Source organism: Pongo pygmaeus, chromosome 21 (assembly GCF_028885625.2).
Source record: "Pongo pygmaeus isolate AG05252 chromosome 21, NHGRI_mPonPyg2-v2.0_pri, whole genome shotgun sequence".
NCBI lineage: Eukaryota > Metazoa > Chordata > Mammalia > Primates > Hominidae > Pongo > Pongo pygmaeus.
The window spans coordinates 37,787,837-37,806,674 of record NC_072394.2 but is presented as its reverse complement, the minus strand read 5'-3'; the positions used below and the strand labels follow the sequence as shown (position 1 = coordinate 37,806,674).

The window sequence follows — 18,838 nt, the reverse complement described above, 5'->3', positions numbered from 1 at the left end:
TTGAAGAGGATGACCTTCGGCAATAGAGGAGGATCATTCTTTGATCAAGGGTATATGAGTAGCTGCACTCCCCTGCCAGAACCTCCAAGTAAGCTCTCAAGGTCCGTACATTATTCTGAGAACTTCTTCAAAATATCTCTGCCCATGTGCCACAACCCCTTGCTGCTTCCAGTCAGATCTATACAACATGTGGGGCTGAACTAGTCCTTCCACCTGATTCCTTAGAAGCATCTCATAGTAGCAGCCATGGCAACAAGACTGGGCTTTCCAGGCCCTTGCTGCATGGTATGCCATATAGATGACTTCTGGGGGTCAGATGGGCCAAATGTTCTGATGGGCAACATTCTTAAGGAAGCATTACTTTCTGGTGGATGCATATTTTATAAGGGATTTTCATTACAATTTTACTAATCATCTTTTTTTTTTATTAACTAATTAAGCCCATGATCTATTGTAATTCTTATTGTGGAGGGATATTTGTTAGCCATGTCACTCCCAGTCAACTCTTGGCCTAGCACATTATCTGTTATAATAGTAGTGGCTATAAATGAATGAATGTCCTCTCTGCCTCAGATGCATACTGCCCCTGGGCTTTTATAATAATATCTCTAACCAATTATAGAAATAAAACATCAGCGATTCAGTTCTTCTCAGCCCACTTATCTCCTAGAACAGGTTGAGCATCCCAAATTGGAAAATTGGAAATTCAAAATCTAAAACGTTTGGAGTTTTTAGACATGATGCCCCAGGGAAATGCTCATTGGAGCATTTTGGATTTTTGGATTTGGGATGCTCAGCTGGTAAGTATAATGCAAAGAATCCAAAATCTCCCCAAATCCAAAATTCAAAACACTGCTGTTTCTACACATTTCAGATAAGGAATACTCAACCTGTAATACCATTTCTCTCTTTCACTATGGCAGAAGTGCCTTTTAATGTCTTTCAGGGTTGCTGGAATATTGGGTAAGCCTAATCAGACATAAGTCAAAGCAAGCCCACTCAAAGCAGTAGGGAAGATTTTTCTAGAACATATGAAAGCTTTACTGAGAACAACCAAGTAATGCCAGTTACACCATTTTAACAAGTTGGATTCAAATTAGAATTTCAATTTTATTATAGACTTCTACTTGTGGTTTCTTCTTATGGTGTCTGGTTCTCTTTCTAACAATTCTCACTACAGCAAATACGAGCTTCTCTCTTTAACTACTCTTTTACCTGAATTCTGAAAAGTGAACAGTAATTCCACAAGCATTTTGTTTTTAAGGGGCTTTGAAAAAATATAGAAAGAACACAAATACTGATAATGATGTTCTTGAGTCCCTAAGGTTATGAAGTATCTTCTTAATTGCCAATGAAATATTAGTTATGTTCTTTAAAGTTGTATTTTTTAATATCTTAATTTTTGACACTTGATAATTGTTGATATACTTGGTAATGTTTTTAACCAGAATCTTTTCCCCTATTAAAAAAATGTTATGCTTATGGCATTTGGATTTTCAAACTCAAAGTATATGTTTCGTTTGAAAATTAGAAATTAAGAGGGAAGTCAAAACAAAAAAAAGAAAAGAAACATTTACAGTTTTATTCATTTCTTGGTGATTGGGTTCCACTTGGTTGCTACCATATGTTTTGTCTAGGCTGTTTTTTAATGACTCTAGAGAGAAAATTGGCTATCATTTGGAGGATTACTAAATCATCAGGAAAATTCCTTCATTCTTTTAGCCTAAGTTAGCCTCTGATTTTTCTTGGTTCCCTTGTGACATGAACTGAATCCCTAACGTTTACATTTTAGAACTCTTGTGATGTGATGGTGTGTACTTTCTATAACCTTCATTTTATTTTATTTTATTTTAATTTTATTTTTTTTGAGACAGAGTCTCACTCTGTCACCCAGGCTGGAGTACAGTAGCATGATCTCAGCCTACTGTAACCTCCGCCTCCCAGGTTCAAGCGATTTTCCTGCCTCAGCCTCCTAAGTAGCTGGGACTACAGGCGCATGCCACCACACCTGGCTGACTTTTGTATTTTTAGTAGAGATGGGGTTTCACCATGTTGGGCCAGCCTGGTCTCGAACTCCTGACCTCAAGTGATTCCGCCTGCCTTGGCCTCCCAAAGTGCTGGGATTATAGGAATGAGCCACTGCGCCCAGCCTATAACCTTCATTTTAAAATTTGTTATATCACAGTATCAAAGTATGACATTCTAGTGTAATTGAGATGTGAAAATGTATGTGTAACTTTTCATTTTGAAAAACAGAACTGTTTTCAGCAATGTTGACTCAAATCAATGCACTTGTATTGGATTGCACTGGCAAAATTATTTGTTTTGTGTTTTCACATGTATTTGATTAGGGAGTAAAATACCTGCATGTCTGTCCACATCAGCAGTATCAGCTATCTTTTCTCTATCTTTTTCTTTAATGTTTTCATGTGTTATTCCCATGTTCTATAATCATGTTTAGGATCTTAAATGTAGCTTTCTCTTACCTATTTGAGTATCTTGGAATCATCATTTTTAAAAATTATCTTTATATGCAGTATCAGGTGAGATAAGGACAATATTTACCCAACTCAGCCACATGTCATAGAATAGGTTTCCATATGAGCATTAAGCCAGAAAGTTATTCCTATTCTGAAGGACACTGACAAACTGGAATGTATTCAGAGGTAGGCAGTGAGCCTTATGAAAGTTTCAGAAACTGTTAAGAATGGTTGAAGGAAATAGGGATGCTTAGCCTGGAAAAGAGAAGACAGGATGATTCTTCTCAGGTATTTGAGGGGCAAATGTGAAAAAAAGGTATTCCAGTGGGCAGAATAATGTTCAATGAATGTTACGTGAAGCAGATTTTAACTTTAGCAAAATAAGAATCTAACAAGAATTGTCCTCCGGTGGGACAGGTAGCCTTACAAGGTCATTGGTCTTGTTTGAACAGAGGCCCAGATGGTTGACTGTGAATCAAGAATGCTGTAGAAGGATTTCCAGTAGACAATAGAAGGTTCAAATTATTTAAAAGACCCTTCTAACTCTTTTTCATTTTTTTTTGAGTTGGAGTCTCGCTCTATCGCCCAGGCTGGAGTGCAGTGGCACGATCTCGGCTCACTGCAACCTCTGTCTCCCGAGTTCAAGCAATTCTCCTGCCTCAGCCTCCCGAGTAGCTGGGATTACAGGTGCCTGCCACCACGCCCAGCTAATTTTTGTATTTTTAGTAGAGATGGGGTTTCATCATACTGGCCAGCCTGGTCTCTTGGCCAGGCTGGTCTCAGAACTCCTGACCTCGTGATCCGCCCGCCTTAGCCTCTCAAAGTGCTGGGATTACAGGCGTGAGCCGCCTTGCCAGGCCCTTTCAAACTCTTACATAGCTGTTAATGCAAGCCTTTTACTAGATTTGTTTTGCATCCTGTAGGATGTTAAAAAATGCATTAGTTCGTGGGAGAGCAGATTTTCATTTCCTAAAGCTGTTCAAGGGGCCTCTCTTTTACTCAAGTAAAAGATGACTGATGAAGTCTTCTAAACTTAAAATGAAATAAATATGAAGTCATCCAAGGACCAGAACAACTTGTATTGACTGGTTGAAAATTCAGTCCCCCTACCTCCTTAACTCAGATCAGTGCATGATTCTTGAAGAAGTTCTTTCCTCAAGTTGTTATTTCCAGTCTCTGTGTGATAGTCTTTAGAGACTTGCTTTAGAGATTTGTCCAGGAAAATGGCTCACCCAAGTATAAAGGCTTGCTTGGCCTTGCAGCAGGAAAAGTGAAGAACTATGAAACGCTCCTGATTGCCATAGCATGAGCACTGAAAACATACTCTGGCCAATGTGGTGAAGTCTTCATTGTTTGTGATGAATGCTTTTTCACAAACGTGTTGTTGGGGAAGCTTCCTTCTCAAGGAAAGACGGGCCTTGGGCCTTGAAGGCAAGTCTCCAGGCAAGGTGATTAATTATGAACCCAGGACTTTATATATAGGAATCTGAAGGAGATTACAAGGTTAAAAAAATATCAAGAAATAGATGATTAGAAATTTTAGTTAAAGTTACATACTTGTCTATAGCTGAACTGGGCCGTAAGCTCCATGAGAGCAGGGATTTTTGTCTGTTTTGTCCACTGCTCTATTCTCATCATCCAGATCAGTGCCAGGCACTGAGTTATGTACTCAGTAAATTACTGCATGAAGTGAGGAGCTAGGGCAGATGTCCTGAACTCCCTGTCTTAAGGATAGGAGTAGGCCTGTCAAGGCCAAATTATTAGGATCATGATATTATTAGATTATCATTAGTTTGGTAATGGCACAGACCAGTGCTTCCCAAGATGTGTTCTGTGGTCAGATACTTCCTAGAACTGCAAGTGTTAACAAAATTAAACAGGCTTTTTTTTGTCTGTTGATATGGTGAAACTGATTGATTTGTCAGTGTTGAATTATCTTTGCATTCCTGGGATAAATTTCACTTGATTATGCTATATTATCCTTTTAAAAATATTGATGGATTTAATTTTAAAATATTTTCTTAAGGAATTTTGCATCTATGATCTGTGTTCATGAAGGCTATTGTTCTGTAGTTTTGTTTTCTCCTAATGACTTTGGTTTTGATATCAGGATAAGGTTGGCCTTATTGAATGAGCTGGGAAATATCCTTTCTTCTTGTTTTCTGGCAGAGTTTGTGTAGATTTTGTAACATTTCTTTTTTTCCTTTTTCTTTTTCTTTTTTTTTGCTTTGTTTTGTTTTGAGATGGAGTCTCACTCTGTCACCAGGCTGGAGTGCAGTGGCGCACTCGACTCACTGCAACCTCTGCCTCCTGGGTTCAAGCGATTCTCCTGCCTCGGCCTGGGACTACAGGCGCGCACCACCACGCCCAGCTAATTTTTGTATATTTAGTAGAGATGGAGTTTCACCATGTTGGCCAGGATGGTCTCAATCTCTTGACCTCGTGATCCGCCCACCTCAGCCTCCCAAAGTGCTGGGATTACAGGCGTGAGCCACCGTGCCCGGCTGATTTCATAACATTTCTTTAGATGGTCAGTACAGTTCTCTAGTGATGCTATCTGGGTCTGCAGTTTGCATTGTGGGAAGGTTTTTAACCACAAATCCAATTTCTTTAATAGATACAAGACTGTTCATGTTATTTATTTTAGTGAGCTTTGATAGTTTGTATCTTTCAAGGAATTTGTCCATTTCATCTAAGTAATCACATTCATTGGAGTAAAGTTGTTCATAGAATTCCCTTATTATCCTTTTAATGTCTTTAGGATATGTAGTGATGTCTGCTCTCTGATTCCTGATACTGAAAATTTGTATCTTATATGTTTTGGGCTTTTCTTTTTCCTTGATCAGTTTTATAGGTTATTGATTTTTTTTTTTTTTTTTTTTGAGGCGGAGTCTTGCTCTGTCACCCAGGCTGGAGTGCAGTGGCACAATCTTGGCTCACTGCATCCTCTCCCTCCCAGGTTCAAGCGATTCTCCTATCTCAGCCTCCCGAGTAACTGGGATTACAGGCGCCTGCCACCATGCCTGGCTAATTTTTGTATTTTTAGTAGAGACGGAGTTTCACCATGTTGGCTAGGCTGGTCTCGAAATCCTGACCTCAGTTGATCCTCCTGCCTTGGCCTCCCAAAGTGCTGGGATTAGTGAGCCAGGTGGGTGAGCCACCACGTCCAACCTAATTTTATTGATATTTTTAAAGAAACAGCTTTGGCCTCAATTTTCCTTTTTTTTTTTTTTTTTTTTTCAGGCAGGGTCCGGCTCTGTCACCCAGGCTGGAGTGCAGTGGCGTGATCTCAGCTTGCTGCAACCTCCACCTTCCAGGCTCAGCCTCCTGAGTAGCTGGGACTATAGGCACACACCACCATGGCCAGCTAATTTTTGTATTTTTGGTAGAGATGGAAATGTTTTGCCATGTTTCCCAGGTTGGTCTCCAACTCCTGGGCTCAGTTGATCTGCCTGTCTCGGCCTCCCAAAGTGCTGGGATTACAGGCATGAGCTACCATGCCTGGCCTGGCTTGGATTTTCTATATTTTATTTTTCTGTTTCAGTTTTGTTGATTTCTGCTCTTTACTGTATCATTCTTTCTACTTGCTTTTAGGTTTAATTTGCTTTTCTTTTCTAGCGTTTCACCATGGGTTTTGTTTAAATGTGGGCTTCTAATGCTGATTTACTCCCCAGATAGGGATATCTGATTTTTATTTGTCTATTTCTATATGTCCTATTTTCCCCTGTATTAACTTTAGACTGGAAGCTCTTAAAAACATGACAGATCTCAAGTTAGCAAATAAAATATCTTAATTACAATCAGAGATGTAATCATTCCTTAATTTGTTATGCGTATTTCTACCCATCAGAGACACTTGCTTTAACTCTAGAGAATATAGAAAAATATGAACATTATATAGTTTTGGGTATAGTATGTTCTTGGTGACTTTAAACCTTAATATCGTAGCTCCACTAAATTATAGATTGGTTTTTCTTCAGTTGCTATGTCATTCTCAGCCGTACACATTTGTTTTTAGTCTATGCATATTTGAGTTTATAACTTTCCCTGTTGTTTTAAGAAAAAATAAGCTTCTAGAAGCCTTGTTGAAGTGCTCATTTATTTAGTTATATCCTTAATGAAATGTTTTGAAAGTCCTTAAAATACCTGTTCCTAGAGTGCTGAGTTGGTCTTCAGACCTATAAGTCAACTCTTAAATAATTTATTTTTAGATTTATTTTTATTAAGGCATAATTTATATACAGTGTAATATAAAAATCTTAAGTATACAGCTCAGTGAATAAAACCACCACTCATATCAAAAGCCTAAGAGAATTCCTAGTGCTTTGGGAATAGTAAAAGTTTGATTCTTATATTGTATTTTACACTCATTAGAAATCCTTATTTACAGACACAGTGTTAATCAGCAAACTATAAAACTAAAGATCTGGAAAAAAGATACCTCTTACTCCATCCCCCAGAGATTTATAGAATAGATAGTAGTGCCTCTGAGGAAAGATTAAAGGCTTGAGGGTTTTTGTGTATTTCTTTGATTTTGGCCAGAAGAATGTGTACTTTTTTACTATAAAGGATTTCAGATTCTAAAGAGTTAATGTGGATAATGCTGAACAGTGATTTAGAGGCACAAATGTGGTGAAGTAGGTTGGAATTAAATGAGAGATTTCATTTAAATATTGGAAAAGCCTTTCTGAGGTTTTCATGCTAAAATCCTAAAATATGAAAATTGTGTGAAGTCTGTATGAATGGCTAAGCTCTAAGAAAACAAAAAAAATTTATATTGGTTTAAATTACCTAGAGAGAGGTTTGGACCCTTCCTTCTAGTTGAAGAAATATAAGATTCGGTGACCCATGTCTAATGGAAATAGAACATCCACTTGGTCATGTCTTGAGTTTGGTTTTATTCTTTTTGTCTAGAAGATTAAGATTGCGGCCCTGCGCATGTATACTAGCTGTGTGGAGAAAACTGACTTCGAGGAATTCTTTCTAAGTAAGTTATTGTTTGATAGTACTGAAAAGGAGACCAAATCTACATTTCATTTTTATGGTTGTGTTTTAATAGGATAGGTTTTTTTAGTCCCTAGTGAAACAGTTTTTCCTGCACAAAACATATAATCCAAACTGTCTATTTTTCTCTTTAAAACACTTCTTGTATATATTTCTTTAGAGACAGGGTCTTGCTGTGTTGCCCAGACTGGCCTAAAACTCCTGGGTTCAAGCAGTCCTACCACCTCAGCCTCCTGAATAGTAGCTGGGACTAAAAGCACATGGCACTGTACCCAGCTGCTTTTCTTTTTTAATAGAGTAAACAGCAAAAGGATCCTATAAATAAAACATTTTGCTTATTTTGAAAAAACAAACAAACAAACTGTACTTTGACATTATCTCCCTTGTCCACACATGCATCTTTTTATATAAGAGTATTCATAGTAAACATATTCTGTTTTACAGTCTGGATTTTTTTTTTTTTGAGATGGAGTCTTGCTCTATTAGCCCAGGCTGGAGTGCAGTGGTGCGATCTTGGCTCAGCGTAACCTCCACCTCCCAGGTTCAAGCAATTTCCCTGCCTCGGCCTCCCGAATAGCTGGGATTACAGGCATGTGCCACCATACCCAGCTAATTTTTGTATTTTTAGTTGACATGGGGTTTCACCATGTTGGCTAGGCTGGTCTCAAACTCCTGACCTCACGTGATCCACCCTCCTTGGCCTCCCAAAGTGCTGGGATTACAGGCGTGAGCCACTGTGCCTGGCCCATTCTGGATGTTTTACTTAGCATTTTGACATGGACGTTTGGCCAGCTATTCCTCTTTTGTTTTTAATTTTTAATTGTTTTAATTAATCCTGGATTAATTATGATTTTTCTCATGTTAAAAGACTATTGGGTCAAAAGGCATATATAATTTTATTATGCGTACCTCATTGATAAATTGCTTTCCAAAAGGGTTTTGCTGGTTTAGACTATCAGAAGCAGTTGATTGTTACCACAGTATTAATTTTGATGCTGTAAACAGTTATATTATTAACAAAGTTAATTAAAGCAGGTACTTGTAATTGGGAGAGATTAAATCATTTCCAGTTCCACAGATTTTGGAAGGAAATGTATGCTGTGTACTTCTGTGGTAATAGTCACATCCTCAAAGCAGCATACACCTAAATGTATACATTTGAGATTTTTCTCTAGCAGCAAATATTTGTATATAATTGTGTTCACAACAATGAAGAAAGCTGGGTGCAGTTTTGGTTATTTAATAACTATTTTTTTGTTGCATCGTGTTTTTTGAGACTTGTTTTGAGTCTTGCTCTATTGCCCAGATTGGAGTGGAGTGGCGCCATCTTGGCTCGCTGCTACCTCCACCTCCCAGTTTCAAGTGATGCTTGTGCCTCAGCCTCCTGAGTAGCTGGGACTACAGGTGCGTGCCACCATACCCAGCTAATTTTTGTATTTTTTTTTTAGTAGAGACAGGGTTTGGCTATGTTGGCCAGGCTGGTCTCAAACTCTTGGCCTCACGTGATCCACCTGCCTTGGTCTCCCAACCCAAAGTTCTGGATTACAGGCGTGAGCCATGGGACCTGGCCTATTTTGGTTTTTAAAAACCAAATAAATACAAATCAATTTGTTTATTTTACTGTCTCAGCAGATTGACACCAAAAACTGAAATACCATACTGAATTATAATTCCAATTTAGTGTCCACCTTTCATTTCTTCTTTATTCATAACCTGGAAAGAATATTTTCCTGCTTCTTTGTTAGTCTAGGATAAATTAGTCCAAAAGGAAAAAATATTTTTTCTCTATCTAATGAAGCTATTAATATTAGAAACTGCTTTTTTTCTTTTTCTTTTTTTTTAAGAGACGATCTTGCTCTGTCACCTAGGCTGGAGTCAGTGGCTCTAGCCCTTTTACTGCATCCTTTTACTCCTGGGCTCAAGCAACCCTCCCACCTCAGCCTCCTGAGTCGCTGGGACTACAAAGACATGCCATTATGCCTGGGTAATTTTTTTATTTTTATTTTTTGTAGAGACAGGGTCTCACTATGTTGCCCAGGCTGGTCTCAAACTCCTGGTCTTAGGCCTTAAGTGATCCTGCCTCAGCTTCCCGAAGTGCACGGATTACAAGCATAAGCCACCATGCCCAGCCTGTTCTGTTTTTTTTTTTTCTTTAAGTGCCTTCTTGAATCCATGTGTGAAGTATTTTTCATCAGGTCTTTTTAAAACCTCATCCTCAGGCTGGGCGCGGTGGCTCACGCCTGTAATCCCAGCACTTTGGGAGTCTGAGGCGGGTGGATCACTTGAGGCCAGGAGTTCGAGACCAGCCAGGCCAACATGGTGAAACCCCCCCCTCTCTACTAAAAATACAAAAAAATTAGCTGGGCATGGTGGTGGGCGCCTCTAATCCCAGCTACTCGGGAGGCCAAGGCAGGAGAATCACTTGAACCCGGGAGGCAGAGGTTGCGGTGAGTCGAGATCACACCACTGCACTCCAGCCTGGGCGACAGAGCAAGACTCCATCTCAAAAAAAAAAAAAACAACCCTCATCCTCAGATATCTATTTAATGTCTATTTTATATTTGATTAAATAAATAACTCAGACATTTCTTAGAATTATTTTGAAAGGATGTTTACTAGATATCTTTGTCTTGGCCAGCTGTTCATTATTGAAGGTTCTTCAGTTAATATTGTAGTATTGAATAATAAGACTTTTTACGTATTTAACATATCATGTTTCAATTCATAGCCTGTTGTAAACTACTTATAAAACTTAAGAAAAGTTTATAAATAACTGTTTTATACTATTAGCTCACATAGTATGGTTTTACATTTGTCTCATTTAGGAGTTACAAAATATTGTGGGCTAGGAAGTGCTTGTATTACTGTTTTCATTTTGTTTTATTTTGTTTTCAGAAACAGTTGAGGCTCAAAGGGGTTAAGTGACTCACCCAGGGTTGCCTAGCCAAGCCTTGAACCTGTGTTATCTGGTTTAAAATCCAGGGATTTCTCCACTATAACATATTGTCTGTGAATGAGTGTAATTGCAAATTAGAAAATATAATTTATTTTAATATTTTTTGTATTTTGTTATATTTAAATGCAAACTACCTCTGTGAGATTTTCTATTAGTATTGGAAACTGATGTTTATACTAACTATAGTGTGAATCTATTGGTAAGCTTTGTCCTAGCTTAGTCTTTGAAGTAGTTACCTAGGGAGAAAGTAAATTTTTTAGTAACACTACTCTTCAGGTTTTCTGAGACTCAATTTGAGAATTTCCTTTTGAGACCTATAGCATGTTCATTTTTATTATGTTCTATTGTGGCCCATCTTTGTCATTTGTGGGTAGATTAAGTTTTCATATCAAACCAAAGTGCTTCCAAACGGTGGCTAGTGAATAAAAAGAGAACAAATCTGGAATATACCATCTGGAGGCAGAAGATTACAAATATCTTTCAAATAATTACACTAACTTTCCTGTGGCTTGGATTCTAAAGAGTAGGCCAGACAGGTTTGAAATAAGAGAAAGGGGCTGGGTGCAGTGGCTCACACCTGTAATCCCAGCAGTTTGGGAAGCCAAGGCAGGAGGATCCCTTGAGCTGAGGAGTTCAAGACCAGCCTGGGCAGAAAAAAAAAAAGAAACGAAACAAGAGAAAGCAGTATATATATATTGCTTCCCAAGATTGTACTTTTTAAAGTGGTCATTGCTCACTTGGACTTGTGGTATTTTAGGGCTTAACTTTTGGAGTCCTGAGAATTCAGCAGCCCGCTGTTTCTTAGATATTTTGAGGATGTCTTTTGTCTGAGCATGTTGCACTGATGAGTACACTGCGGTTTGCTGACTGGTCTTTTAGAGATGTTCTGCTGTGAAGAGCACTTTGGATTAGAGGTGGTCAATCAGTAGAGCTCCTATTTAATTCCACAGTGTTGTCTGCAGACTGCTTTGTCTTTAACCCTTAAGAGACTGGAGGCCTTGGAGAGGAGGCTCCTTAATGAATACATTCTGAGTCTGTGGTTGAGGTTTATCACTGATACAATCTGAAATAATTAGTGAGGTTTTTCAAAGATAATTTCAATTCTACTATTTAAATAATTCGCTGAAAACCAACAATAGTGAATATTTATTGAGTACCTACTAACTTAATACTAACCATTTTGCTAAACATTTTATAGGCCTTATCTCATTCTCACAAAAATCTTACAAGGTCAGTTATCTTGTTTTTCTCATTTTTACAGAGAAGAAAATTGAGTAATTTTACCCAGTGTCACATAGTGAGTGAGAGGTAGAGTCAAAGAATTGAATCAGGCAGTCTGACCCCACATTAAATGTACAACTGTGTTATGCTGCCTCCCCATAACAGTAATGAACTATTTAATTGTATCCAACTTGATGTCAAGAAAGAAAGTGCCTAGCTTCAGAAACTAAAGCACTGAATGTGCATTGGAGCAGGCGTGTGATCATGGCAAAATACTACAGCAGGTTTTAACTTTGAAGTGTTTAAATGCATTTCATTGAACTAAAGAATCTGCTGTATTTTTGCGTAGTTCACAGTCAACAGTCAATGATGTTACTTTTTAGGGCTTTACCCTGTGGGTTTCTGTTCTGACACCAGTGTGTATAGGGATTCAATCATATGCCAGCACTTTTCCCACCCTCAGCCCTGAGGTGACCCCAGAAGGGGAAATTGTGACCCAAGTCCAGCTGCTGGCGTGTCTGTCTGTCTGTGCTTTCCAGCCCAAGAACCGATTCCCTCTCTGAGAAAATTGGAAAGGTTCCTGAGGCTGCTGAGAAGCTTTGATGTAGAGGTAGCAATTGAACAGATTGTCCTTTAGAAGCAGCCAAATTTCATTTTCCAGATTGAAAGACAGACTTCCAAGAAAATTTTTCTTTTTAATGTTTTGTTCTAGCATCCAAAAAAGACCCAACTTCAGATCCGGGCTTGAGAGTTTCTCAGGGCTATTCTCGTCTAGGTGGAGGGTGGTTGGCCCATTTTCAGATGGCATGTGTCTTAATAGCTGTATGGCTGGCCAGGCCAGCCTTCAGCTCCCTCCTGCTGGGCTCTGAGAGGAAGTTGACTTGACAGCTGCTAGGCACCTCCCAGTAAGCTCACCAAAGTATTTTGGTATCACTTTGTGACAGACTTGGATTCAAACTGCAGCCCTGCCACTAGCTTGTTAATATTGTGGCTGCCCACAAGTTACTTAGTTTGAGTCTGTTTCCTCATCTCTAAAATGAGGATTATAATGCTTCCCTCCAGGGTTAAAGTGAGGATTGAGTGAGATAATGTATTGACATGGCTTGCAGTAGATCTGGTATGCAGATGGGCCCTTAGTGAGTTTGTTTCTGATAGTGGTATTAGAGAGGCTGTTATAGCAGGATTAAGAACACAGTGTTTGGAATCAAGTAGATCTGAATTTGATCTCAGGTGTCTCTTTTCATAGCTGTATGACCTTGAACAGCAATTGTCTTGGTCTCTCTGAGTCAGTTTTCTTACCTGTCAGTTTGGGATAATATCAATGCCTACCCCAGGGTTATTGGGAGGATTCATTGAGCTCATGGATGTAAAGAACCCAGTAGAACATCTGGCACATAGAAAGCCCGCAGTGAATTACAGCTCTTTATTATTGGTGCTGTTAGTGTACCTCATGGGGGTCCGGGCCCATGTTTTATCTCCTAGTGACCCCCTTTGTTATCATTTAGTACATCATGTACCTTGATGGTTGCTGAAAAGCAGAGGATAGCGCTTCTTTTTTGAGTCATTGCCCCAAAGGACAGATTCTACCATAAGGGCCCAAATTTCCCACTTATTCTCTTTTTGCATCTTCCTCTTGCTCTGGCTTTTCTCCCTGTTATGTAATAAGGAGGGCACATTCAGTGGGAGACCCCTCATCCAGCAGGAGGCTTTTCTTAGCTGAGTGAGAATTGAGAGGCTTTGGTGTCTGAGCACAGAACTAATTTGTGGGATCTGAAACCAAGGAGAAGCCCTTCCCAGTTTTGTCATTTCTGGGGGGTGATGAACAGCCTTTCAGTAGGTACAATATGCTTTCTTATTCAGCTGCAGCTCCCTAGAGCCCTGATTTTTTTCGCCTGATCTTTTTCTTTTTTCTTTTTTTTTTGAGACAGGGTCTTGCTCTGTCACTCAGGCGCGAGTACAGTGATATGATCTTGGCTCACTGTAACCTCCACCTCCCTGGCTCAAGTGATCCTCCCACCTCAGCCTCCCAAGTAGCTGGAACTATAGGTGCATGCCACCATGCCCAGCTAATGTTTGTATTTTTTTGTAGAGGCGGGGTCTCACTATGTTTCCCAGGCTGGTCTCAAACTCCTGGGCTCAAGCAGTCCACCCGCCTCAGCCTCCCTAAGTGCTGGGATTACAGGTGTGAGCCACTGCACCCACTCCTGGTCATTTCTTTTGGGCAAATCATTTAGCACACCCATACGCATAGCACATTGGGTACCTTACAGAAAGAAGACAGGAAAAGGATACTAGAAAGACTTAAGCTTCTCAGTGGAGCCCAACTGAAAAAAGTGAGGGAGTGTTTGCCTAGCTTTTCAGAATTCAAGCCCATGGAGGGAAAATACTGTAGAATCACACGGAAGCTGGAAGGAACCATAGAAATCATCTAGGCCACATTCTGCAAAGTGAGAAAACCAAGACTCAAAGGGGAGAAGTGATTTGTCCAAGGCCACATAACAAGCTGGTAACAGGGCTGGAACTAGAAGGCTGGTGGTCTGACTAAATTCAATGGGTTTTTGTTTTTTTTTCTTTTTTTTTTTTTTAGACAGAGTCTCACTCTATTGCCCAGGCTGGAGTGCAGTGGCACGATCTTGGCTCACTGCAACCTCTGCCTCCCAGGTTCAAGTAATTCTCCTGCCACAGCCTCTTCAGTAGCTGGGATTACAGGCGTCCACCACCACGCCTGGTTAATTTTTGTATTTTTAGTAGAGACGGGGTTTTACCATGTTGGCCAGGCTGGTCTTGATCTCCTGACCTCAGGTGATCCACCCACCTCGGCCTCCCAAGGTGCTGGGATTACAGGCATGAGCCACCGCATCCATCCATGTTTTTTCTTTTACTCCTGGCGCGCTATGATTCAAAGTTCTTTTATCCTGTGGTCTCTCCCTATTGTTCTACTGGACTTTTCTGCAATAGCATAATCAGAGAGCACCGTAAGTGCCGTGCCTGCCAATATTTAAAATATGGTCAATATGCTTCCTTTAAACCCTCACATACTTATACCTTATTGTTATTTTCTAGGGTGTCAGATGCCTGATACATTCAATTCATGGTTTCTTATAACCCTACTCCACGTCTGGTAAGTGAGCAATTTAAATGAAGTCACCAAATGTATTTTTTTAAACACTGCTGACTTGTAAGGTATAGCCTTCAGCAGCGCTAATTATATGAAATGGCAGTTGTTCAGGTGTTAAAAACTGTTCCTTTCATTTTAATAACTGGTGTCTTGAAGCACATTTTTATTAAAGGTCAAAGCATAGGCCCAGAAGGAAACTAATATTTGTAGGATTTTTTCAAAGAACACCTAACCCAGTGAACAATACTATCAGTATCTCTTAACAGACTCTATGAGCTTGGATGGAAAGTTTTCTCTCCCTTGGCTGTTTTAGGAAAGTTCACATTTACGTAAAAGTGGTTTGAATTGTGAGAATCCGTGGTCATTTTCATTGCTGGTCATCAGAAACCTATAACAAATTATAGCACTGACATTTACGCCTGTACCTCTAAAATGTGCATACAAGTTAGCTTCATGCCAGGTTTGTTGCATGTAAAAATATTTAACACCTTAAACAGTATATTTTTTCTTCGGCTGTGAAATAAGTAGCCAAAAAAAATCAATTTTTCATCTAATGTTACACAGTATTAAAGGTCAGGATATAGGAGAGTCGTTGAAGTCGGGGGCTGGGGAATGTATTTATTGAACTGCCAGATCTTGGGAAAGTAAATTCTGGAGAACTAAGTCTACTACTTTGACCATAGTGAGTATCTGAGGAACATGGGAATGGCTGCCCTGTCAAAAGCACCCTTGTTTGAGACTGCCTTCAGCTGAGCCTTTGCATCACACAACTGACTACTATATACTTTTTGGTTTTGATCACCTCTGAAATGTTTCTTCCTCTGTACTCACACAGTTACACTGAGTTTGGCTTAGGGGCCTAAGGTGGCAGTTTATTTTATGCTTTTTTTTTTTTTTTTTTTTTTTTTGTAGACATAGTCTCACCGTGCTGCCTAGGCTGGAGTGCAGTGGTGCAATTGTGGCTCACTACAACCTCCGTCTCCCAGGTTCAAGTGATTCTTGTGCCTCAGCCCTCCGAGTAGCTGGGATTACCGGAGCCCACCACCATGCCCAGGTGATTTTTTTTGTATTTTTAGTAGAGACAGGGTTTCACCATCTTGGCCAGGCTGGTCTCAATCTCCTGACCTCAAGTGATCCACCTGCCTTGGCTTCCCAAAGTGCTGAGATTACAGGCGTGAGCCACCATGCCCAGACTATGCTATCTTTTTCTTTTTCTTTTTTTTTTTTTTAAGTTTTTGTTTCTTTTTATTTATTAAGATAAGTACTCAGAAGTGCAGTTACTGGGTCACTCCCCTGGCTAATTAAACCCCCCTCCTTTTTTTTTTTTAATTTATGAAGTATTTATTGATGATTCTTGGGTGTTTCTCGGAGAGGGGGATATGGCAGGGTCATAGGATAATAGTGGAGAGAAGGTCAGGAGATAAACACATGAACAAAGGTCTCTGGTTTTCCTAGGCAGAGGACCCTGCGGCCTTCTGCAGTGTTTGTGCCCCTGGGTACTTGAGATTAGGGAGTGGTGATGACTCTTAAAGAGCATGCTGCCTTCAAGCATCTGTTTAACAAAGCACATCTTGCACCGCCCTTAATCCATTTAACCCTGAGTTGATCCTTTCCCCACACTTCCCCCCTCTTCCCTTCAACAAAACCGCCATCGTCCTCATGGCCTGCTCCCGATGGTCGCTGTCTCTTCGGAGCTGTTGGGTACACCTCCCAGACAGGGCATATGCTATCTTTTTCTAAGCAGTAGTTTATTAAGTGCACACCATATCCTGGGCACTTTGTGGGAACTAGGGAATAGTTCTCAGGAAGCTCACAGTCTAGTGAGGGAGATAAGATGTGTAAAATGGTCAATTATGAATCAGAACACCTAAGTTATATAATAAATATGAGTAAGAAGTACTTATAGGATCAAAAAGGAAGCTGCAACTATCAAAACCCTTATACTTCTACCTGTTAGTTCTTTGAAATGTGCCACGCATCAGGTAGCTTAGAAGGCACACTGCCTTCCTGTTGTCTTAATGGTGAAGGTTAAGGCATAGCGTTCAGGGAAGGAAGCTGCATATATTGAAGGGAAAAAGTGCTTTTTTAGGAGAGGAGGACTGTAGAGGTGGCACTGTAAAATTACTCACTGGAAAGGTGGGAGGATTGCAAGAAGGCTAGGGGAGCTCAAAGATAATATTCAGAACCTGTATGAAAGACTCTTTATTGCCCATATAGCTAGAGGTATCAGTGTTAGAGGGAGTGGATGGCAAAATAAAATAAAATATATAATCCCTGTGACCACATCCCAAGGTCAATACCCGCCTAACAGCAGCTGGGAGAACCTCGAAACTACTTATAGTTCTTTAAAGTTTCCAAACTGTGCCTGCTTAATCTTCCTTGCTGAGGTTGGTTTAATTTCTGAGGAGTAGGGTGTACCACCCCCGGTTCAATCGAGAGAGGGAAGCTGTCTGCTTCAAATGTATACTTGATTCCCCTTCCACTCTTTCTCTCGCCTAGTTCTAATGATCTGCAGGTTTTGATGGAAAGAATCTGTAGCTTTTCAGTTTGAATCAGCACTCTTCTTGAGGACCACCTGTGTGTGCAGGACCATGGGATGTTGGAGAGAAGGGTATGACATGTGTTCTTTTCTGGTAATTTCTTTTGGGCAAATCAGATACAGACTCTGTGTCTCTATCTTCAAGAAATGTAAGTCTAATGGAAAACAGACATAAAGCACGATTGCCTATAATGCATGACAGTGAAAGAAATGCTGTGCCCAAGACACAGGAAGATGCAGTGGAAGCACAAAGTGGTGTAACTAAATCCAGATTTGGTGATGGGGTGAAGTGTTGGATAAAGAGTCGCTTTGTGGTAGAGGTGACATTTGAGATGCACCACGAAGAGTGACTAGAATTTCTGTCAGAGAAAGGGTGAGCATTTTAGATTGAGGGAATATTAGGAGCAAAAGATAGAACGTGTACAAGAACATGGAATATTTGAGGGCAGCCAGTTGCCTGATGTGTCTGGGGCAGGTTTATTGAGGAATGTAGTGGAAGGGTCACCAGGAAAGTAGTTAGTTTGGGGCTCAGTTGTGCTGTGATCCTCCAAGAATTGGAGAACTCTTTCTTCTAATGGAATCGTGCAGGGGTGGGGTGGGCAGGCTGTTAGGAGGAATGATGGATCCACCCCAAGTCTGTGGAGAAGCCATGTTCTATTGGCCCTGCTCTCTTAGCCTGAAGCTCCAGGAGGGTAACCGAAGGATAGCCACATCAAGGTTATAGGACTCAGTGGACTTGCTGGAGGCGTAGGGGTTGAAGTACCTCTCGGAGGTGGTAGTGTGGGGTGGGGGAGGAGGCTTAGAAAACAGAAAAGTAGAAATAATGCCTCCTCCCCCAAACAAAACCAAAACCAAACAAACCTACTGATAAACAAAAATACCCTGGTGGCTGACATTTCAGAAGGTTTGCTTAGGTTCCCAAGGGTAAGGGTTCCCTGTTGACTCTTAGAATAAGGACAAGATTTCTCACACCCTGTTAGTTCCCTGGAGGAAATGGTGTTTCACTTATCCTGTCTGATTTTTTTAGTTTCACAGTTTTTCTGTGGTTTAGGATTTAGGACTGGGACGCCCTCCAGCTCCTAGAGGACCCTTATCAGTTGTATACTCACTTGAGCCTGCAGCTGCAATGACTATGTGTTCATTGTCTTTGCTGAACAAGATTAGTATTGACTGTGGCTGCTGAAAAAATGCTGAGAGAGGCCGCTGTCTGCGCTGTCCAGCATCCCCACGTGGACTTGATAAAAGCAGGCCTCCTCCCCTATTCCCTATCTTGGCCACTGGCATCATGCCCACACCAAAAACCTGGGAGCCCTTCTTTGTCTCTTCTCTCACCCCTTCACGAGCTCAGTCACCTAACTCAAAATTTTTTTGACTCTGACCCGTAGTAACAAATGCATGTTACTTTGTGACCAGAATGGCCACATGAATCTGATACAGAAGTTCTGTAAAATTTATCCTTATAATGTCAGGTAATCTCTGATATTTTCTTTTCTTTCTTTCTTTCTTTTTTTTTTTTTTTA

General features: G+C 40.3%; 1 protein-coding gene across 2 annotated transcripts in view; it reads left to right on the top strand.

Moving 5' to 3' along the window:
- The window catches only part of LOC129021659 (ubiquinol-cytochrome c reductase complex assembly factor 1), a 111,212-nt gene that overhangs the window by 31,862 nt on the left and 60,512 nt on the right, over positions 1-18,838 (top strand). For both annotated transcript variants that reach the window (XM_054467405.2, XM_063659167.1), the window contains 2 exons: positions 7,395-7,467; positions 14,725-14,782. In XM_054467405.2, coding sequence (XP_054323380.1) covers positions 7,395-7,467; positions 14,725-14,782 — 131 coding nt within the window. The remainder of the gene's footprint in view (positions 1-7,394; positions 7,468-14,724; positions 14,783-18,838) is intronic.